The 23,017-nt window shown below is 37.3% G+C and overlaps 1 protein-coding gene across 1 annotated transcript in view; it reads right to left on the bottom strand.

The window, feature by feature from the left end:
• Positions 1-486: 486 nt before the first annotated feature.
• myo7ab (myosin VIIAb) overlaps positions 487-23,017 on the bottom strand; it is a 30,085-nt gene continuing 7,554 nt past the window's right edge. The window contains exons 5-49 of the mRNA XM_052538029.1: positions 21,500-21,684; positions 21,265-21,386; positions 20,096-20,238; positions 19,894-20,007; positions 19,096-19,249; positions 18,919-18,995; positions 16,833-16,952; positions 16,609-16,751; positions 16,268-16,478; positions 15,935-16,070; positions 15,064-15,170; positions 14,643-14,684; positions 13,060-13,197; positions 12,337-12,495; positions 12,103-12,195; positions 11,921-12,015; positions 11,757-11,841; positions 11,453-11,671; positions 11,072-11,389; positions 10,784-10,984; positions 10,491-10,667; positions 10,110-10,199; positions 9,808-9,935; positions 9,583-9,709; positions 9,302-9,421; positions 9,021-9,194; positions 8,417-8,644; positions 8,158-8,328; positions 7,618-7,735; positions 7,042-7,168; positions 6,775-6,944; positions 6,452-6,642; positions 6,158-6,282; positions 5,644-5,801; positions 5,386-5,539; positions 4,246-4,401; positions 4,060-4,165; positions 2,896-3,009; positions 2,622-2,709; positions 2,432-2,538; positions 2,168-2,353; positions 1,972-2,088; positions 1,731-1,814; positions 1,480-1,599; positions 487-1,370 (exon numbers count right to left, since the gene is read on the bottom strand). Of these exons, the coding sequence (XP_052393989.1) occupies positions 1,278-1,370; positions 1,480-1,599; positions 1,731-1,814; positions 1,972-2,088; positions 2,168-2,353; positions 2,432-2,538; positions 2,622-2,709; positions 2,896-3,009; positions 4,060-4,165; positions 4,246-4,401; positions 5,386-5,539; positions 5,644-5,801; positions 6,158-6,282; positions 6,452-6,642; positions 6,775-6,944; positions 7,042-7,168; positions 7,618-7,735; positions 8,158-8,328; positions 8,417-8,644; positions 9,021-9,194; positions 9,302-9,421; positions 9,583-9,709; positions 9,808-9,935; positions 10,110-10,199; positions 10,491-10,667; positions 10,784-10,984; positions 11,072-11,389; positions 11,453-11,671; positions 11,757-11,841; positions 11,921-12,015; positions 12,103-12,195; positions 12,337-12,495; positions 13,060-13,197; positions 14,643-14,684; positions 15,064-15,170; positions 15,935-16,070; positions 16,268-16,478; positions 16,609-16,751; positions 16,833-16,952; positions 18,919-18,995; positions 19,096-19,249; positions 19,894-20,007; positions 20,096-20,238; positions 21,265-21,386; positions 21,500-21,684 (6,291 nt within the window). The 3' untranslated portion in view covers positions 487-1,277. The remainder of the gene's footprint in view (positions 1,371-1,479; positions 1,600-1,730; positions 1,815-1,971; positions 2,089-2,167; positions 2,354-2,431; positions 2,539-2,621; positions 2,710-2,895; positions 3,010-4,059; positions 4,166-4,245; positions 4,402-5,385; positions 5,540-5,643; positions 5,802-6,157; positions 6,283-6,451; positions 6,643-6,774; positions 6,945-7,041; positions 7,169-7,617; positions 7,736-8,157; positions 8,329-8,416; positions 8,645-9,020; positions 9,195-9,301; positions 9,422-9,582; positions 9,710-9,807; positions 9,936-10,109; positions 10,200-10,490; positions 10,668-10,783; positions 10,985-11,071; positions 11,390-11,452; positions 11,672-11,756; positions 11,842-11,920; positions 12,016-12,102; positions 12,196-12,336; positions 12,496-13,059; positions 13,198-14,642; positions 14,685-15,063; positions 15,171-15,934; positions 16,071-16,267; positions 16,479-16,608; positions 16,752-16,832; positions 16,953-18,918; positions 18,996-19,095; positions 19,250-19,893; positions 20,008-20,095; positions 20,239-21,264; positions 21,387-21,499; positions 21,685-23,017) is intronic.

The raw sequence follows: 23,017 nt of genomic DNA, 5'->3' as shown, positions 1-23,017 counted from the left end.
TTAATATATACTATAATAATATTTAAACAATATTAAAATCACACTGATTATGAAATTCATAATTTTTTTCAATTATGAATAATTTTATAACTAGACATATTTTATACCTAAGGGGTTCATGTCCAGTGTTGCATTCAAATGATATGATTGTGAATCATTGATCAATAAATATAGGGGAATAAATTTAGGGGAGAGTCGTGGCCTAGTGGTCAGAGAATTTGACTCTTAACCCTTGGGCTGGGGTTTGACTCTTGGGCTGACAATACCACGACTGAGGTTCCCTTGAGCGAAGCACCGACCCCCAACTGCTCTCCGGGCGCCGCAGCATGAATGGCTGCCCACTGCTCTGGGTGTGTGTTCATGGTGTGTGTGTGTTCTCTGCTGCGTGTGCACTTTGGATGGGTTAAATGCAGAGGGTCACCATACTTGGCTGTATGTCACGTCCCTTATAGCACATGTTATGAATCTCATTAAAATAGCCAAGCGTTCTCATATGTAATTGTTTTATTTATAAACAGCAGCTTCCAACACAAGAAAATTGGAATGACCAGAATTACAAACTAGCATAACGTAAATTCTAAAAAAAAAAAAAAGAAAAAAAGGAAAGAATAAATAAATTGTGTTTAATTTATAATGATTGTTGTCATATAACTGATCATTTAATTTATAAGACACATTCTAATATGCATCTCCGAAATACCCGGTCAAGCATTTACAAAGGTGATAAAGTAATACTGTTCAGAAAAATTAAGAGGATATATATTTTAGACTGAATTAAATTTTGTTATCATTTCGTTAGTAAATTCATGAATGTATCAATCAGTTCAATAAGTGATGACCTAGAGGTCACAAAATGACCAGGAGGAGAATCTTGCAAGTCTAAGGAGCAAAACCAAATTCTGCAACATTTCCATTTCTTTATAATGCATTTAATTGGCAAAATGAGATGCTCAAATCATTCACAAATTAAATAACTTAAATCATGAACTTGATCTGACTTGAATTTGGTATCACAGTAAAAACAATATGAGGGCCTGAAATTTAAAGGCAACAAGTGTTTTTGACTGTCAATTTATCGTGTTCTTCATTGACATTAAAACAAATGCTAGAAAAGAAATGTAACTCAACATTTACAATCAAGGCTCCAGCATGAAAAAGTAACACCACTAAAAGCCGATTCAGTTTGTCTTCACGTATCAAAATGATGGATCAGGATGCAGTAAGAACGGAGACTTTGTGCTTATAAATAAACAGTGCACTATCACAAGCCTTTCGTGTTACTTATTATCTACACGTGAACTGCGCTGCTTGGTCATGGTCGTCAACATCTGACTGATGTAAGACGTGAGAAGATCGTCCATCTTGTATCCCTGTGTATAGAAAGGAAAGTCAGTTGATAAAGTGAGCCACACAGCAAAGTATGATTGCATTTGCATTACCAGGGTCCATGGTATTACCATCTGATACCACCAGACTCACCAATGATGTCTCACACAGCAGTTTGCTGCCTCTAACCAGGTTACCAATGGTAATGTGGAAATAGGTATGTCCACTACTCCAGTTAGAGATTTTGGTGAAGGGATGTGTGCCCAAAATGTCCTGCAGACAGATGAGTAAATCCCATTCAATTTTGTTTTTAAACAAAGAGCCTAATACAAGTTTTGGAGTGTTTGACTCAAAAGAGGGAGAAGGTGTCTTAGATTTGATTTGATTGTCCTGTGTAAACATACCTTTGTTTTTGGGTCAATGAGCGTAACACCATGCTTGTTGATCGCTATCAAGAGGACTTCTGGGAAATTTGGATCTGAGGATTGCTGTGGAAGGAAATCAAACCTCACTAAACCACACTGCGTCAGTGTGTCGTTTTACACAACATAAGAAATCAAAATTCTCGAATCGAGGATTAGGTAACTTTGTTTGCTCGGCAGCACTTAGTTAATTCAACATTGCATCACGTTTTGACAAACTTGCCTTGACTTCAAAAAATGCAGATCCAAAAGTAGGCCACTTGTAAATGATTTCCAGAAACATCAGTTTTGCTTCCTCTCTAGATTTCCCTGAATGCTTATTGAAGTATGTAACGACCGGCTGTAGAAGAAACGGAGACATACACTCACTGCAGTGATTTGTGTATGTAGTTGTGATGTGTGTAGTGTTGCTTACTCACCCGTTTCCAGTCGTCGGGAGACAGCTGATGGATCATGTCCTGAGGGACCAGCTCCTTCAGCATCTTGGTGAAGTTATGAAACTGTGATTTGTCCTCTTCAAACCTCACCCTGTAAATGAGCGCAGCCAGCTGGAATGCCTCTTCGAGAGAACACTTGTGGTAGCCCCGCATATACTTAGGGAGCTCCTAAAGAAAGTTTAGGAAAACACAAGTGTCACACAAAGTGTTTAAAGGGAGCTTGAGTGCAAAGAGTAAGTTTTGTACCTGGAAGTAATGAAAAATGGAGTCAGCCATGGGATCTTTGCCTGGAATGGTGTTGGTCCACAGTTTCTTCATGAAAAACACTTGGTAGGTCAATGAAGGCACTGTGCCTATAAAACCAACAGAAGCATTAAGACCTCTGAAGTTTACACTCAATATAGTGATCATTTTAATGAAAAATACACATAATCACCATCTTTCACAGCTCTGGCCTTTTTGATCCAGTCTGTCAGATGACGAACAAAGTCAAAGAAGAAATCTCCTTCTGGCACACTGATCACCTGAAATGTTTAACCCAATATTGACATATAAAATAAGAGATTTTGCATTAAAATACACACGCATTCTGACAGATGACTGCTGACTACAGGATATGTGTTTTAAGAAACTCTGAGGAGAAAGCTGTAACATAAAAATCACCTCCTCCTGAGATATTTAACAGACATTTGACAACTCTGTAGCCTCACCTTGTCAGAAATTTTGACAAACAAGCTGAAGCCTTCAGAAGACTGGAGCATCATTCTGCCAGTGATGTTCAGACAGAAATCTTTGGCCTTTGTGCTCGATTCAACTTCAAAAGCCTATAAATAAAAACATAAATACATAAAAGATATTTGAAAAAAAAAGACACTATTAGATGCCAGTAAGTGTGTTATGTGGGGAGTTAGCATGTAAACAAACAGGAGGCAAAAAGCCTGAGACCACTTGTGTAAATCACGTAAAACAACATTTAAATTACTAGAATAAAATGAACGTTCCTGAAACAAATTAAACTATAAAAAACTTGAACGTTGTTTATTTCAGGTAGTTGCAAAGGCAACATTTCTCATTTTTAGTTAAGTACTAGTACTAAAATAATAAAAATAATAAAGTGCTTAAATACTAAAAACTAAACAAACTGAAATTTAAAATACAAATGAATTACTAAATAGACATATTAAAACAAAAACATAAAAAATAAAATGACAAACAAACAAACACAAATTGAATTAAAACCAGAACATTTAAAAATAAAATCTAATTCAAAACATTAACTAAACAAAACAAAAAAAATTGATATTAAAATAATATTATTTTATAATTTAAAACAAATGTTTTCTTTACAAATGTAATTGTAATACTTTAATATACTAAAGGAAAATAAATGTTATATAGTAACCAATTAAAATTGGTTGTACTGTCAGAATATTACAGTACACGAATATCGCAACCTTTCTTCTACAATTTAATATTATTATCTACAGTTCACGGATTTATATACATATTTATGTGGTGGTGTTTGTTATACTGCATTGTCAATTGCATTCCATGTCTACCACATTTGCATGTTTTATTTTAAACCAAAAAAAAAAAATGCAGGCCAGATTTCAGCTGTATTTAAAACAGTCTTGAGTCTATTTACACTTCATCTCTCTTCTGTCAGTATCTACAGAGGCACCACATAACTCTGTGCTTAACTGAGGATTCAAATGAGGTCAGAGCACTATGGGACGTTCACTCTGTTTCCTCAAAGCATAAATAAACACAGCCAAGCATGAGAGAGAAAGAGAATGTTACCCCACAGGAGGCAATGGAGACAATGTACACCACAGGCAACAGATGCTCGCCTAGAGTTAACATTAAACTCTCACCTCATCAGTGTCATCAGGGAAGTACACTTTGTGAAAGATCTGGGTAGTTTTGTGTTGAATGGCCTCCACCTCTACGAGGTGAGGAGGATACTTTCTGGATCCATTTCTGTCCGTGAGCAAAAAAAGGTTTTAAGGGAATTCAATACAGAATTGGAGATGGATGATTGTATGTGCTGTGAGAGTTACCGCAAGGCTTTCTGCAGTCTCTGCATACAGTCTGGTGCGACTGGATGATGTTTCTTGGATTGCAGGAACTTTTGGACATGAGGAAGCAACATGTTACTGGGAGGAAAAAGCCCAGTGCAGAGCCAGAGAAGCTCCCAGCCCTTCTCCTCGCTGTATCTGAACACACAGAGCAGCTGTCAGCTGAGTCAGAAGGCAACAACAATGTTAACATTGTTAATGTGAAGCAGCTTTGGTCATCATTTGCAAGCTAACCACTAGGGGACAGATTCATACAGATTTCTGAGCTGTTTTCACAGTAATGGGTCTGTGGCTGTGCATAACCTGCGAACAAACATTTTCATGCACAATCAATTTATCGAAACATTTGCATGTACATTTAAAGCTGCAGTAGGTCACTTTTGTAAATATATATTTTTTACATATTTGTTAAACCTGTCATTATGTCCTGACAGTAGAATATTAGACAGATAATCTGTGAAAAAAAATCAAGCTCCTCTGGCTCCTCCCAGTGGTCCTATTGCCATTTGCAGGAATACATCGCTCACGTTAAGAAACAACCAATCAGAGCTGCGGTCCGTAACTTTGTTTGTGTTCAAAATGTAGAAAAATTTATATAATAAGCGAGTACACCATGAATCCATTTTCCAAACCGTGTTTTTAGCTTGTCCTGAATCACTAGGGTGCACCTATAATAAGTGTTTATATTCGGAGTATTTTAGATTAGTTCGAGGGTACCGCGGCGGAGTAACCCAGTACCTTTGTGATTCTTCATAGACATAAACAGAGAGAAGTAGTTCCGGCTACAATGTTCTTCTGCAAGATGCAAGCAATTCTGTTTATTAACCGCTAGAGCGTCAAAAGTTCCCTACCGCAGCTTTAAGATCAAATTCAAAACAAAATCACACATACGCAAAAATAACCTTTTTGTATGAAATTAATAGTAAGAAAATATAAAGTATAGAAAGCTAATTAATAATAATGATAATATTAATAATAATAACAACAATAAATGTTATATACATCATTTTTTAAATATAATTTTATAATAATAACAACATAAAAATATATATAAAAAAGTAATAAAATACTTTTAACAGACGTGACTTTACGCTGTATCAGATACAACGGGGAAAAACCTACTTAACATTATTCTCGGTCAGCTGCTTGATGATCTGACAGAAGATTTCGTCCTTCAGAGGTTCAGCCTTCAAAGCTCCCTCAAAGATCTGATCAGTGAGCTCGTTGACTGAACGGCTCCTCTTCGAGGGGTAGTCGCCCATGTACTTCATGATAGGTACGCCAGAGTCAAGGGCCAAAATGAGGGAACTGCAGTTATAGAGTTCACACTAATAACTGTTAAAATGTTATGAAGTTAACCCTATTAGATGTAGAGGATATTAATAAAGGCCTGGCAGGCATCCTGGGACAGCTCTTCATGATTGAGGACTTTTTTCAGCAGAGGCTGTTTGAGAGGTTCTCTGGTGCAACACCACAGTTTATCCTTCCCCCTGCCTTTATTGATGATCACACGACTCAGTGTGCTCTTGGAAGGCGGTCTAGAGGATGGAAAGATACCAGGAAATGCAATGAATCCAGAATTTAATAATATTAATAATAATAATAATAACAATAAAAAAGTTAATGCAATGAAATTAACATGCACAGTGATGAAATAGAATCATAGGTGTGGTGCCTGACACAAATATATTGTGCAGTTAGGGTTAGGTTTAGGTCTAGGTTTAACTAATCCTTGAATGTTATTGGCTAGTCAGTTAGATGCTGACTAACTGGTCCTCCCCTCTAGAAGTAAACATTTTTGTTTGCACTAAACTAACTTTTCTCCTCTCTAAAACAGTAGTTTTCCATTCGGACATAGCAAAGGGTGGAAAGGTCGTGAAGAAGGTTCAAACACCTGAAGTGATCGTAAGAGAACTCCTCCAGAGTGTACGGCTGAACCTTCTCCCCACTGTCCAGCAGATTCTGATGGGACAAACTGATGGAGTCCTTACGCTGGTCTGGGGACATCGTAATCAACGACTGTAAGAAACAGAAATGAGAAGGTCAAAGTTACCATTCCATATCTCAGGTGTTTCTTGAGTGTGAGTAAGTGGCATATTTTGGTGCAAATGCTTGTGTTTTGACCATGAAAAATGTTTCCAATCAATTAAAGTGTCCAATCAAATGTACTAAATGACTATTCCCTCACCACAATATCATACTGTGGCCTGGTGATGGTGGGCAGCACATAGACGCTGTCTGCAGGGAAGTCTCCTCTTTTTTTGGTTCTATCATTGACCCCGTGAGCCCAACCTGAATTCAGGACCTGCTCTCCAGTGTACTCATCCAGAAAGATCAGATCTCCCTTTGAGAACCTCAGGAACGAAGAGTCATGCCCAGCTGGAAAAACAAACAAAAACATAAGACTGCTTCTATTGATTATGCTGGACTTGACCCAAAGTCTGTTTGAGGCTGAATCAAATACAGTGGTTATGTTACGTTTAAACCCAACTGCTGCCCATTTGTGCTCACCAGGGTAATGGCTGTCCACCAGGGCCACCACAAACTTTGACCTAGAGCGCAGGCCCTCTAGAAAGGTGACAACCAGGTCACGGATGTCTTCGGCATTGTTGGATGTGAAGGTGTACTCGTCTCCTTTAATAGTGGCCAGAGTGAAGCTCTGTCCCTGTAGCTTTCCACCTCTGCATCCACACGACAGATTGACCAAAACTAGTCAAATGACAATATAGAGAATACTTACATCAAATGAAGTGGCTTTAGTTGGATAAGCTACTGCACCTGCTGCTGGAGACTGCAGTGATCTCTGGGAAAGAAAGGTCTAGAAGGACCTGCTCCTGCTCATCCACAAAGTAGACTCCGGTCCAGTTCACTGCCACTATAACATCATTCTTTGGGAGACTAGGCCCTGCAAATGAACAGTTTTATCACACCCAATCTGATCAGTATGTCTTACAAATCTTTTTAAATGATTTACAGAATAACTCATAAGGTATTATTCACTTTGTTCCACTTTTCCAATTATATGGTGAAATGGTGTGGATAGAAATGTGAGGATTTTTACATTTTGTGTTCATTTTTAGCATTTTCCTACCTCAAACCAGGGCTGTAATTATTTTTTAACTCTAATCCGTTTTTTAACATTTAATTTTAATACCCAGTAAATTCTGAGTAATTCAGAGTAAATTCTGGTTGTAAGAAAATAATATAATATAATATAATATAATATAATATAATATAATATAATATAATATAATATAATATAATATAATATAATATAATATAATATAATATAATATAATATAATATAATATATAATTTTTATTTTTGAGGTGAAATATTCCCTGTGAGTCTTACCTGAGAACTTGAAGGCCTCATAAAAGCGGGAAAAAAGCAAAGGCCACTTAAATCGAGCGAAATCCACCACCTCTTCCTTCACTCTCTGCGAGTCAAACCTCTTCTGCGTGTAGATTCCCTGTGGAGATGCAATTATCAATATCTTGGTCTCAGAGTAACACAATATCGCCGATTACCTTTGCTCTCGTCACCTGGTTATAAGCATCAAATATAACAAACTCATGCATTCCCACTCTGCTATGACGATCCATAAAATTGAAGTTATTTAAAAGTTACTGATTGTTATTAACTTGAACTCTCAAATGGCATATTATCGCAACATCAAAGCATGTTTGGTTACACTTTTTTTTTGCTACACTTATAATTTGAATAAAGAAAATTCTAGCAGTAGAAACTACATCTTTAAATTCTACAACAAAAATATACAATAGAATAATAGAATATTAATATAACAATATAAAACGTATATAAAATATGACACAATAATATACAATTATTAAATAAAATATTAATAACGCAACAAAAACTGCATATATGTACCTTTATGTGAGTTGCTACGATCATTTGAGCCCATTTCTCCACTGTCTTGGAGGGAGTAATTTCTCGGTCCGGGATGTAGGATGGAATAAGACTCAGAAGACGGTCTGGTAGGACTTCTGACCCATAGTCCACATAGTACTGTTGAGAGGCCAGCTCGGCCAGGTCCTCCTCCTAAAATAATAGAGCACATGCATACACCTGGTTAATGCAAGAATTTTAACTTATAGGCAATGTGAAATGTGTTTAAAACAGCTCTCACCCTATCACAGCGGTACTCCCCGAATTTGACCCCACGCACGATTTGTTGGTAGATGAGGTTAGTGGCAACACTGTCCTCAGCAGGGTTGTGCCAGGGTGTGAAGATTTCCTTCCTGAAGAACAGCCTCCAGGGGGCGTTGCGCTCCTGAGCGCCCTGCTCTTTAGCATACTGCTCACACTGTGACACAGCATCCATCACATGATCCTTACCACTGCCTAGTGATGAAACCTGAGGAGGATGCACATTCTGAGGCTCTTAAACTGAACAGTAAATACAGATATGTACAGATCAAAAGTTTGGGGTTGAATTTTTTAAAAAGAAATGTATACATCTAGCAAGGATGCATTAAATCGATCAAGTAAATAGTAAACAGTAAAGATATTTAATACTGCATGTGACAAAAGATTTCTATTTAAAATATGGGATGTTCTTTTAAACGTTCTATAAAATAAAAAACGGTTTTAAACATTGATAATAATTTTTCTCGAAACCAAATCAGCTAATTTTTATGATTTCTGAAGGATCATGTGACACTGAAAACCTAAATTATGGCTGGCCTAAACTCACAGCAATACATTACACTGTAAAATATATGAAAACATACCTTATCAAAAAGAGCAATATATAAGGAGAAGCCAAAGCGATCCTTCAGGCCGATTTTGTCTGACAGGGCATTGCAGAGCTCTTCGGCTGTTGTGGCAGAGTCGGTCAGCAGTGTCTTCGTGGTGCCGTCCATGAAGGTTACCGGCAGCATGATGGGTTTCTTAGATTTAGTGGCCTGGAGGAGGAAAGAAAAAGACATCCAGCCAAATATCATATTTTCCATATTTTCCAAAGAATTTTCCCAAACCCGGAGTCTAATGGCTTTTGTGGGTCCTAAAATACCTGCAGCTCAAGCCAAGACGGAGGCTGAGTCCTTGTCTTATTTGCAAATGTTCTTCTCAGTCTCTCCTCACAATAAGGCGCATAACCAGACGGACCGCTGTTAATGAATGTCCGTAGATACTAAACAGATTTCAGATAAAGACATGAAAAGGGGATAAAGAGTTGGGCCACATTTTAAAAAATACACATTATTTTTGGGGGGTTTAGAATCATTAAAAATGCTTGAGATCCTATTTCCTGCTGACTAGCATAAAAACAAAAAAACATTTTTTTTTATTTACTTTGACAAATTTTTCCGAAGGAGCAAAGCAGCCCAAACAGAGGGATAGCAGGATCCAGCCGCGGGCATGGCTGCTTTTGGATGTATTCTGGCTCAGCTGTTTACAGATTTGACAGTAGATCTCATCTCTAAGAGATGAAACAAACAAACATGCAATACAATTCAGACAAAATGTACATTCAAAGCACTCTAGTATACCAACAATTACACATTTTCTTGCAATGACCTGAGAGCAGGGCGTAAAATGCCATTGCCAATGATAAAATGGAGCTTTTCTAAATTGGAGGTGGGTCGGTCTTCCAGCATGCTGTTTTCCTGTAGGCTGTAATTGGTGTCGGTTAACCGTCTGGTCACCTAACGGGGAGGGAATAGTTGACTTTTATTCAACAAAGATAAATTATACTGATTAATAGTGAGAGTAGACATTTATGATTTTGCTAAATATTTTTATTCTTTCAACTTTACTGATAAAAGAATCCTGAAGAAAAGAAGAGTATTCTGGATTTCGCTAAAATAAATATTGCATACCTCCTCTGTGATCTTGGTTTTCTTCTTTAATGTGAGGGACACCAGCTTATGCCGTACACTGTTCCTCTTCTGGATGTCAGTCGTGGAACTCTGGAAACAATGAAGAAACTTTCTTAGATGTCATAGCGGTAACACTTTACAATAACATTTTATCATTAACATCAACTTTTCCTTGGGTGTCATTAAATTATTATAATTTATTTCACAGTATTTACTAGTCTAGGTTAATGTTGATTTAGAAATACACTGTTGCGTACAATACAATGTTTGTTCGTATTATAAAATTGTTAATTTTTTACAATGTCTTACAACATTCAAATCAATATGTAGAAATGATTCAAACTCATGATTTCATAACACCCAGGACCTCACTTGTCTCACCTCCTCATCCACCTGCAGGGCTTGCAGCTCCCTTTTGTAGGTCCTCTTCCCTAATGTCTCATAGATTTTAGTCATAACTGGAATATTCTCACTGCCGTCACTAATGCTGATATGATATTTGGGTTCGGGGAGATCGCCCATAAACCTCAACACAGTGATCCACACAGCCAGAGCAGCCTGAAAAACATCAAAAAATGTATATGGCCTTAAATATTTGTTACTGTAAGTAATAACACTGATAATAATCTATAGTATTGTTATAAATGCAAAAACAATAAATAAATACAGCTCACCAGCTGATCTCCTTCATCTTCATGAAACAGCAGAGGTTGTTTCAGCGGCCGCCGTATATACGTATATGTGGCATTTCCCTGGAAGTAGGTCGCAGCAAACTTTGCAAACTTATACTCTGATAGGTCTTCCTCTTCATCATCAGGAAGCGGCAGAGGTTCATCGATGACTTCCTCAAACTGTCTCGGAACATTCTCTAGATCCTGTCGCATCCAAACAAGAGCAAACTAATATAACATTTAAGGCAGGCTAGTTAAGTTACAGACATTAATAGACATCAAGTCCCTCACCTCAAACCCTTCCGGTGCTTCGCCCTCCAGGTTGGGAAGAGAGTTGGCGCTGCCCAGGAATCCGAACATCTTGTCCACCATGTCCGAGTCATTGACCGGCTCCTGTTTTTCTCTCTCCATCTGCTCCAGAAGCTCCTTTTTCCTCCGTGTTTCATCCCGCTCTGCCTGCTCTCTCTCCTTCTGCTCTTGGTCGAGCTGGGCCAGACGCTCCTGGTGCTTCCTCTCCGCTTCTGCTCGAGCCCTACGTGCAGTCATCTGGTTCTTCAGACGCTCCTCTTCAGCCAGACACTGCCGCTCGGCTTCTAACCGTCGTTCTCTCTAAACAGAGAGGGAGAACAATGAATGGAGGAATAGATAGATAGATAAACAAAGTAGATTTACCTCCATTCTGAAACGCTTGCACAATCTACGTGCTATCATTCCTCGTGCATAAGCCTGGATTGTCAGGACTGCATGGAAGCGCTTTGAGAACGTCCGCCGCACCAGGAAGCCACGGCACCAGGCCTGGAGCAGAGTGACCCGTGTCCTGGACGCTTGGTACGCCCGATACAACTTCCGTGACCTATACAAGGCCTGGAGCCGCAAGAAACCTAGACGCATCTGGAATCAAGTCATAATTACAATGAGACGAAACCTCAGATCAGGTTACGTCTGCTTAGATTTCACCCACAGCATGCCAGCTCACCACAGCATAGTGCTTTCTAGAGATGTAGCCTCTCCATATTCGCTGGATTAATGTCACAGCCTTTTTAACCTTTAGGAAGTTAGCTCTAGGAAAAGAAAAGAAAGAGATACACATTAGATTTAGATGTTTTCGAGTTTTATCTGCTCTTCTTCTTTTCCCCGTACCTCTCTTTCAGACCCCTCACAGTCTTCTGGATGAAGATGACCTTGTCAGTGTAGGCTTTATCTCTTTCAATTTCCAGCTGCATGTCATGATGATCCTACAGCAAGTATAGACCAAGTATACAAATTGACACACATTTAAAAACAAACAAAACCTTTGTCATTTTTTTTTATTTGTGGCTAACCTTCAGAAAGATTTTCGTCTTTCCTATCTGCCAGCCACCATCTCTCTGCAGAACTGACACAACAATGCGCTGAGAGGTCCCTCGCAGATCGTCCTGTAAGAGGACACAGATTCAAAGCTACCTGCTTATAGCAAATTGTCAGCACTTGTCAAAAATATCACCAGATGGCCATTCTACAAGAGTGCAGCATCAACACAGTAATGCAGCATCAACACAGTAATGCTTTAAACTTGCCTGTTTGTTGGCTGGTTTCACCCCAGGCATAAGGACCCGATAACGGTCCACGAACTCAGCGAATGTGTAGCGTATGGGATATCCAGCTCTGCGGATGCGGATAGTCTCCATCATTCCAGAGTAGCGTAACTGTCTGACGCACAGTCCTCTATCAAACATCTGCAGAGGAGAGAATGACCGCTTTTATTTTCCTACTGCAAAATTAGGATTATATCTTCTGTTCAGACGATATAAATCTTTTATTGATTTATACAATATATAAATCTTTTTCATAAGAAGTCAATTATTTTTTGTAAATTTCAAGCATTTACTTAACACAATTTAACTAGAAAGATTTAGTACAATTATTCTCTGCAAACAAGCCTGGATATCTTATTCAGTTTTACTTTTTAAATGTAAAGTTTTCATAATTTGTTGACAATTTTGACTAGAAAACAAGACAAAAATACTTTTATTTTTACATCCTAAATAAATAAATAAATCCATCCATTCATGTATTTTAGATAGATAGATTGATAAAACAATACATAAATAAAATCCACCCATTCTATATATAATTTGTCTTATGTAGGGCTATTGAGTATACAAATACGGAAAGAAAGAAAGAAAAAAAGAAAGAAAGACTGGCCATTGGCTTTCACAACATTCTCATTGTTAGGCTCCAATTAATCTTTTTAATTATCTGCATCTCTTCAAACCCACACAAAAACCCGTTTTACTCACCATGGGCTTTTTGAGCTCATTGGGTTTGATACAGCGCACAAAGAAAGGCTGACACACACTCAGTGTCTTCATGAGCAGCTCGAGTGAGCGCTTAAACTGACTGCTCAGTGTCAGGGAACGTTTCCTTGTCTCCATTCCCTAAAAAAAAAAAAGAAAAAAAAGGAAGAAATTCTTCCATTAACATTGCATAAAAATAAACTAGAGAGGATCACTGCTGCCACAAACACACAAATGCACATCACACAAAACTACAACAAATACCCATACTATACACATCCAGGGTTTCTGAAGGATTTTAAGCTCAAATATAAGATTTTTAAGACCTTTTTTTAGACCTGCACAAATAAAAATAATACGAAATGAGCATGGTAGGGCAATGTCTATAGTACCACATCAAACTGTAAAATTACTGTAAAAAGCATAATTTATAGTTCAGATAAGTTTTCACAAAAACAAAGTTTTATAAAATGATACACTTTACATTTCAGCCTTAAAACCCTTGTTAAGATAGTATTCATTAGTATTAAGTATTAATTATAATATTAATTTAAACAATTATTATCAATAAATTATTAAAACAAATAAAGCTCTGCGTGTTTGCAGGGTTAAAACATGGGTTGATTTTTGCATTTGTCTAAACTCTTGAAAATGCTCATTCACTCTCTGCCAGCAGGGGGAGCGTTTGAAATAGAACTGTTTCCCCGGTAATGGCAGAACAAAAGCAGCAGCAGCACCGGACTTTGAACATGCAGCGCTCATGTTTATGAAATCATAGACTTATGAAGTTAAATCTTCACATCCAGGTATATCGCAATTCTGGTCTTTCCTTCCCCAACTTTAAGACCTCTTGAAATCATAATTAAGACGTTCTTGTACAATTTAAGACTGTTTAAGGCCTTAAATTTGATACAAATGTAAGACTTTTTAAGACCCAGCTGAAACCCTGACGTCACAAGGACACAAATTCACCGTTCTGTGTGTCCAATCTTTTCTTCTTTCTTTTCCACCCATGATAAATGACATTTGTCTTACTTTCTCCCTCTCTCAACACATTAAGGGTTCTTCATTGGTTGCCCGTTTCCTTCTTGCTTTTATTCCCTACGCTTTACATGCAAATGCTTTAAGGAGACATTTTGAAGAAAAAATAAATCAAGTATTTTCTCCCATCTCCAATCTATACTCAGCTCCAGGAAAAAGAGTAAACGCAATTTCTTTCTCACAAAAAAAGAAAAACAAATGATATATATATATATATATATATATATATATATATATATATATATATATATATATATATATATATATATATAAAAATATAAAATGCTAAAGACCAATGAGAACAAGCCGTGTCTAATTTGAAACAGAATCTCTTTGATGACTAATGTTTTCCCTCAATTAATCTGGGGAATAATGCCACTCTTGGAGCTATCAAATTATTCTGTCAGATTGCCCTTACTGACTACTTCAACAGAAACCATTTCCAAAAGAGAAGAAAACCACAGGAATGAGTTTTAGCAAGGGACTACTGAGAAAACGTGGTTCAATAGGAGTCTGAGAGGAACACAAACCACACCATTGATTACCTTTTGAAGGGATGCAGTGGGCTCCAAATAGCCACACAGAAACTGGGGCCAGAAATAAGGTAAAAGATTGAGGAACACAGTGAGGATAGAAGAGGGAGAGAGAGACAGAATTGAGTCAAGTCTGTTGAGGATCAGCCAAGAAAGATTAGGGCTGACATCACCACTGAGAGAGTGAGTTACAGCTGCAGGGTTACACACAGTCATGTTAAAGACTCAGGCTTAAAGTTCTCTCATTTATAGCAGTTCACTGTGTGTTTTTCCAAGGGCAATTACACTAGAACAAGTCTTTGCTTTTAATATGCAACCCTGACATAAACCTGCATGGCCATCATTTGGCCCTCAGACATCTGTGTCCTCGCTGGCATCTTGAGCATATTAATGCTGAGCAAATATGGATTCAGTATTGAAAAAAGGGCATCACCATAGCAACATCAGCTTGGAAGATCTGCTTGATGAACTTGTTTTTGGACGAGTGCACGAGTTGGATGATGTCACTGTGGAGGCTGTCTCGGTTTTTCTCCAGGAAACCTGAACAACGGACCAGGAGGGGATTATGTTAACTTTTCAATGGAAACTTAGTATAGTCATTCATATTTTATGAACATTTGTAATGTGTAATCCGGATGGGGTTTAATAATGCAATAATGAGAGGATGATTGTATAATATTCTGCTTATTACACAGCTGTAAGAAAAAAGTGGACATGAAATGTTGATGTGTATAAAAATATAAAAAAACATACCATAAAACAGTAATATTGATAAATATCATTGCAATTTAAAATAAAAAATGTCTAACGTAATGCATTTTCAAATATAATTAATACCTGTGATGGCAAAGCGGAATCTTCAATGTCACACGATCTTTCAAAAATAATTATAATATGCTGATTTAAAAACATTTCCCATCATCAATGTTATGATATTATAGTTGAAAATGTTATAATTTTAAAGGACTCTTTAAGGAATAGGAAACACTGTCACTCTTGACCAATTTAATGTATCCTCACTTGTGTATATAAACAATATTTATATATCATATTTAGAAATATAAATCATTATTGAATAACCATAACATATCATATTATTAGGACTAATATTATCTCTCTTTGAGAAGCTATTCTCTGTAACTCTGTACAGAGATCAGAAACCTTTTTTTGCATTTAAATTGTATTCTTTTACATTGTTGTGCTTGCTTTTGTTGTAAAAAAAGGAACTTTTAAAGATGCTATGCAAAATAAATGTATTATTATTATTAATATTATTATTAACTGTTTAATTCAGTAATGTGTACCTTTAGTTTCATAGTGCACCACTCCAGCGAAGTGCTGAATGCCGAACTGAGTCTCGTGACTGTGCTTAGGAGAGATGTAGTAGGTATTAAATTTGTGCTGGGAGTTTAGTTTGTTCAGCATGGTTGCATCTGTTCCCTAAGAAACACAGCATGAACAGAAACACAGTCATGAACACAAAACATGGCTAGATATCATCTGTTCAACTGATGGATAAAAAATTATGCAAGATAGATACTCAGAACTGAACCAGCTATGTTCTGTGGTGCTCTTTTGATATTATAATCTAATTTACAGTCCAAATGCACAGCACATCAACAAAACTCACACTTTACCTTTGGGAACTTGCTCTCCTCATCAATAAGGGAAATGATATTCATAGGTTTGATGGCAATCATATCCAAGGCATCCTGGTTGTCAGTGAACTCGATGTGTTGCCAGTTGATATCTTCCAGGTTGTACTCCTTCTGCTCCAGCTTGAAAACGTGGTGAACGAAGAATTGCTGCAGGTTCTCGTTTGCAAAGTTGATGCACAGTTGCTCAAAACTAGAGTAGCAATGAACAAGAGGAGTACCAGTGTGACCATAAAATGCCTTTTAGGTGAATGACCTGATGCTGACTGGTTGTATCTGATGAATTTAAAACACTCTAGAATTTTCTGTTTACTAGTACTCACCTATTAATTGTGAAATTTTCAAAGCCAAAGATGTCGAGCAGGCCTATAGACCTGCGAACGGTCTTGTTTTCTCTGGAAGGAGCCCTATAGGTGGCAGCATTGATTTTATCCACTATCCACACAAACAACCTGCCATAGATTCCCTGATGGAGAACAAAATCACCCACTTAGTGACAAATGTGAGAATCAAAACTGGGCCATTTATTGATTGTAAATAATCTCACCTTGACAAAGGCATCACGGACATCCAGCCCCTGCTCCATGCTGAGAGGGGTGGACACACTTTCCCCCCTGGTGATCAGTGTGCGTGTGGTCAAACATGTCATGACGTCCTGAGGGTCCACCTGTAGAAAGAAACAGCATAGTTCATTGACAGCTGACCAAAAGTAAATATATTATGATATGTAGGCTACATAAAAAAAAAGATTATAGAAAGATTATTCAAAGTTGATTCATGGTTATTCTACAATATAAAAATTACAGAATATAATATATATATTTCTTATAAAAATAATAAGAAAAAAAATTGGCACAGCATAGATGTGAAAAATGTGTTATTTTATGTATTAGCAAATGTGACTAACTGTTGAATTCAGCAAATTATAATGACCGTATTGAAAAAAATATATTAAAAGTGTTAGACTAATATACTAATTAAAATTTATTTTTTTTAATTTTTAAAACATATTTTTTTATGTTACACTTTTTTTTTTAAATGAAAGATGCTATTACATATTTCAATGCAAAATCGAATTGAGCCCACATAAAGTATTATTAAATATTCATCATTCATTTTTTTTATAGTGTTGAAAACCATATTTGTCAATCTACAGAACTTTTAAGAGGAACATACATTTTACAAGCAGTAAGCCACTAAATATCTTTAACAGTGTAATTAAAATATCGTGCATTGAAAAAAGTGTATTGATTCTCAAATGTCCCTTGACTATGCTTGTGATGTTTAATATCTTGCCACCAGGGGGCAGAGGTAAGCAAAGAAAATGGTTTTGAGATACAGCATTGAGCAACAATTTAAATCAAACTGAAAACAAAAAGAAGATTGTAGACAGTGGAAATATGCAGAAAGACAGTGAAATTGTAAAGACTGACAGCAGAGTGCTGCCGGCAGGAAGTCTGAACAGAATCGTCACGCTGTGCCACTGTCTACAATAATAACATTAGAAAGAAAGTCTGATGCTCACTAATGACTACATTTATCTGGAACTCTCCTCCCTCAACTGCACGGATAATGAGAGAGATGAATCTGAACAAGACAGCAGAAACAAACCCCTTCAAGTCACAGCAGCTTTGAGGTGGCAATAAATGGAAGCAAGATGGGATTAAACCAAAGGTGTATACGGTTAATGCAGAGCAAGAACCTTTTACTTTATTCACATTCCTTTATTCTGAACAATTATTCTTAAGCGAACCTGACCTTACCTAGGTTGTGTGGTCTATTGGTTAATTTTAAAGGGATAGTTCACCCCAAAATGAAAATGACCCTATGATTTCACCCTCAAGCCATCCTTGTTCATAGTTCCATTGAACTATGAACCCCTCCCCCCCCCAGATCCCTCCCCACACTAATATACGATAATATGCACCAGACACTTTGTGCAGCATTGGTCTGCTCACTACCTCATTCTCCATGGAACTGACATCATCACTACCTCATCAGTCAGTTAAATAAAATAACTGCTCTTGAGCCCTTTGCCACTTTAATCAGACTTAATAAGCTTTGTTTTTGCACTAAATAATCTTTATCTGCATTGCTGTTCACTTCATTGATTTGCATTTTGCATCTGCGCTGCTTTATTTAACTTTATTTTTAATTTTATTATATGTCTTTTTTAACATTCCCTTATTGTATAGTTGTATCTACATTTTATATTTTGATCTAGATTTTTAGGCTTTAATGTTAATGTTATCTGTGTGCACCGGGGGTGTACGCAAAGCGATGCTTTTATGTAAGAAAAATTTCCATATTTAAAATGTTATAAACCGTAATCTCTAGCTTTTGCTAACTGTCGTACGTGCATTCACGAGAGAGTGGTGTTCCAGCGGATGACTTGGGACATTCATTCAGCTCATTTCAAAGCTTACAAAATAAAGTCTCAGGCTCAAATATCCTGTTTCTATGGAAACCATATAATAATACTATTTCATATAATGAGAAATAGTCACATACATTTGTAGTGACCTTTTTATTTTTTTCACTTTGAGGTGGATATGAGCATTCCACTCAAACAAATTAGATTACAGAAATAAAAAGTGGGATTCAAATGCTGCTTGCGTTTGCATGCACCTCACCTCTAACAGCGTGGCTGCTTTGGCCAGGTCAGGTGAGCGAACCACCAAACAGGTATCCAGGTTCTTCAGTGTTCGAGCTGTTGGGGCAACACAAATGATAAGTGCAATTTAGCTCACCTGTCACCTCTTGTGGGTGAGCAATTCTTAATAATAACATCTTCCATTAATAATATCCACCTTCAAAGCGCAGGTTGCCTATATGAAGAATGGCAGCCAGCAGTTTGGAGATCTCCCAGTTTTCAGTCTCAGTAAACATCAGCACCTTCATGGCTGAGAGAATGCTGGAATACTCCTTCATATCATTCCTCCCCTCACACACTGTACAGTTTCCCTGGATGACAGGCCGAGAGAGAAGGACATAGCGTATACACACACACACACACGCAAGCCTTTTACACACTCTCTTTGTTCCTCTACTGCCATTTGATATCAACAAGAAAGATATGTGTCTTTTTAAATTATCAGAACAGTTCACTTAAAAACAATCAGTCATCACTTACTCTTTGAAACCTATATGACTTACTCTTGTTCCAAACCTGTATGATTTATTTTCTTCAACGGAACACAAAAGGACAAATTTTGAAGAACGCCTTGGCTGCTTGTTTCCACATAATGAAGGTGAATGGCGCTATCGAGCTCCAAAATGACAAAAAGCACAATAAAAGTTTCATAAAGTAGTCAATATGACTTCAGAAGACTTGGAATATAATGCACAATTTATATGGACAACTTACATTTATGACAATTTTATGCCATCTATTTTGTCACTAGAGCAAGACAGACCTAGTTTTTTTAACACTGTTCAGAATAATTACATTTTGTGTTCCACAGAAGATAGTAAGTCATACAGGTTCAGAACATGAGCATTTTCATTGTTGGGTGAACTATTACTGTAATGGAAAGGACCTATTCAAATGCTTTCATAACGTACAAGAAAATGCATTAGTCTGTGCTGATAAAAACACAGGACCTCACCATAGTAAGATAATTGTAGTCTGTGGCCAGGCCCAGGCCTAATTTAGTCTTCTGATCAGAGCTCATGCCTGCCAGCATACAGTAGAATACATGGTAGTTCCTCTCATCAGCTGCCTACAAAGACAGTATCATTGACATCACCATAAACAATAGCATGATAAAGAGACTTAGAGTGAGTCACGTTCTGCCGATCCTCTCTCACCTGTCTGCAAACTCTTGATTTCTCCAGCAGATACTGCTCGATCTTTGCCCCCTCGATTGCTCCCCGCTTGTTGAAATGAATGTCGATATATTTCCCAAACCGGCTGGAGTTGTCATTGCGTATGGTTTTGGCATTACCAAATGCTGTGGGAACGGAAAACAACAGAACAAATCTCAGTCCCAGAGTGTTAGACATTTATTAAAGACACAGTAGAAAGAAGAGCAAAACATTTGCTGTAGTTACAAAGCCCAGCTGCTGTCTTTCATATGGTTGAACAAATTTCAGAATTCAAGGACTTTTTTTCCAAATCAAGAGTTGGAGTTCGAAATGAGAATACAGAATCAATTTTTCTAATTTCTATAAATTAAGTTCTATGCTGTCAAAACAATTAATTAAGCCATCAACTGTATAAAATATTTATAAAATGAAAGAAATGTATGTAAACAAAAGAGGCATGTTCAATTAAGAGATGTATATTAATTTTGCACAATTTTCTTTCATTTAAAATTTCAAACATCAGTTATTAATATAATTTAATGCTTCTGGACATATCACATATACTGTTTGAATGATGACTGATATCTTTAATTTGTATAGAAAAATGAACTGGAACATTATTATATTGAATATTATTATTATTGTTATTTTATTAATGAATACTGGTTTCTTAAAAAAATATTATATTTCATTAAACTTACTTGATTTTTTTATTTTTACTTCCTTAAATTAAAATTCTAATTATAAAAGTTTTCCCTACTCAATTCAAGTCTAGGAATGACATTTTTAAGGAATATTAAATTCTATTTTGATTGGCATACCACCCTGCTTTCATATTATAGTGTAAATTAACAAGTGACACAAGTGTTTGTTAGTTTATAGACACATTTTAGTAAACAAAGCCCCATTCACACTGAGAGTCACTGAAATTAATTGAGTGTTTGAGGCACTTGTAATCAAAGAAAATCACCAACTCATATAAAAAATTGATGATGTTCAGTTGCTTCGCCAATCCAAATCACATTCAGTGTGAACGCTCCTTTACCAATAAGGTGTAGAGCAGATCACAGGACTATGATGTGAAGGGGCACTGGAGCTACCACTGGCAATTACTAGATCAGTGTTAGACAGGTAGGGTTTATGTGACTGGGTTTAGAGATGATTCTCCTGACCTTCTAAAATAGGGTTGGCCTCCAGGACCTGCTGCTCAATCCAGGAGTGTTGGCCGCTGATAGCTGCCAGGAACTGTAAAATAAGCTTGGTGCTCTCCGTCTTCCCAGCTCCAGACTCACCGCTGAGCATACAGATAGTCAACAAAGTTATGGGCAGCAATCAGTGAATTACACTGGGGCAAAAAAAAAAAGCAACCCTTAAACTTACCCTAAACATTTAGAGGCTGTGATTTACCTGATAATACAGCACTGGTCCTTGTTATTTCTTTGCATACTGAAGTAGCAGTTGTCTGCAATGCCAAAGATGTGTGGCGGTATCTCTCCTATCTTTCTGTTTGTGTAGAGACGGATGTGATCAGGTGTGTAGATGGGCAGGAGTTGGTATGGATTCACCGCTATCAGGATTGATCCTGTGTACGTCTGAAATGGATTAGAGTGAACACATACTTGAATGGTTACAGGGCTCCAGACTGCAACTAAAATGAAACACAGTTTCATTATCTTTTTAAGGAGCTGATGTAAGTAACAACAAACACAGTGTAACCCGTGATGTCTGATTAACAAACTTATGACCTTATGTGTCTGTTCTTTTACAGAAACATTGACAAAACAGTCCTGAACTAGTGTGTGGTTTGACTCTGATTCACTCAGTCAGTAAATCGTTCAGAGTCATTACTGAAGTCACAATTGATTCCCACAAGTAATTTCTGGGGCTGTGCAAGCTTTGTGGGTATTGATGGAAGAAATCCACTCCATTCATGATTTGATCATAATTCTGAATCAGATCCAGATAAGGGGCCCTATCTTGCACCCAGCGCAATTGACTTTGTACACCGACGCATGTGTCATTCCTATTTTGCACCCGCGCAAAGCGCGCTTTTCCCTCCACAGAAGCACGTCGCTAAACTAGTGAATGAACTTGCGCTCCCTGGGCGTTTCAGCGCAAAAAAGGAGGCGTGTTCCGGCGCAAACAATCCCTGGTGCTATTTTGCTGTTCCATTAAACAATTGCGCCACTGACCAGAAAAAACCTAGTCTAAAGTCAGTGGCGCGTTGCGCGTTGTTCATTATGCTATTTTAAGGGCGCATGCTTGACCATAATGTATAGCGTGCACAACGCGCATACACTTTGCTCATGTAATCTACACAGATGCAACAGTTATTTTTGCATATCATAAATTGTTACACTAAAAAAAATATTAACACATGAGATGACGGAAATCATTGTGGTGTATTTTGGGTGGGTTTCTCCCATCCCCATACAACACAACTTCTCTGTCTTTCACTGCTCTTACAAGAACATCAGTCTCCTCGGCTGTGAACCGCTCCTGGCGTGCGCCTGGTAAATACGCCATAATAATAGCAATCCATAATGGAACTTGCGCACCTGCTTTTAAAGGGAATGTTGGATGACGCTCTGATTGGTTTATTTCACGTTACGCCCAAACCACACCTATGAATAATGAAGCTACTTCAGACCAACCCATTTTAGATTTGCGCCGGGCGCAAGAGCCATTTATCCCGCCGGGAAAATAGCAACAGCGCCGAGACCCGCCCACAAACTTACTTGCGCTTCGCGCTTTGACACTTGCGTTTCAGATCGTTAAAATAGGGCCCATAGTCTTTTACAAAAAAATTATTTTCTCTTTGTTCAAATGGGATACTTTTTTGTGAAACTTGCACACATTCAAGTGTTGATAAAAAAAAATGCACAAAGCTAGAATAATTTTTTTAAAAATCAAAATATTTGATAA

This window comes from Carassius gibelio, chromosome A21 (assembly GCF_023724105.1).
Source record: "Carassius gibelio isolate Cgi1373 ecotype wild population from Czech Republic chromosome A21, carGib1.2-hapl.c, whole genome shotgun sequence".
NCBI lineage: Eukaryota > Metazoa > Chordata > Actinopteri > Cypriniformes > Cyprinidae > Carassius > Carassius gibelio.
This window is presented reverse-complemented; position numbering and strand designations above follow the sequence as displayed.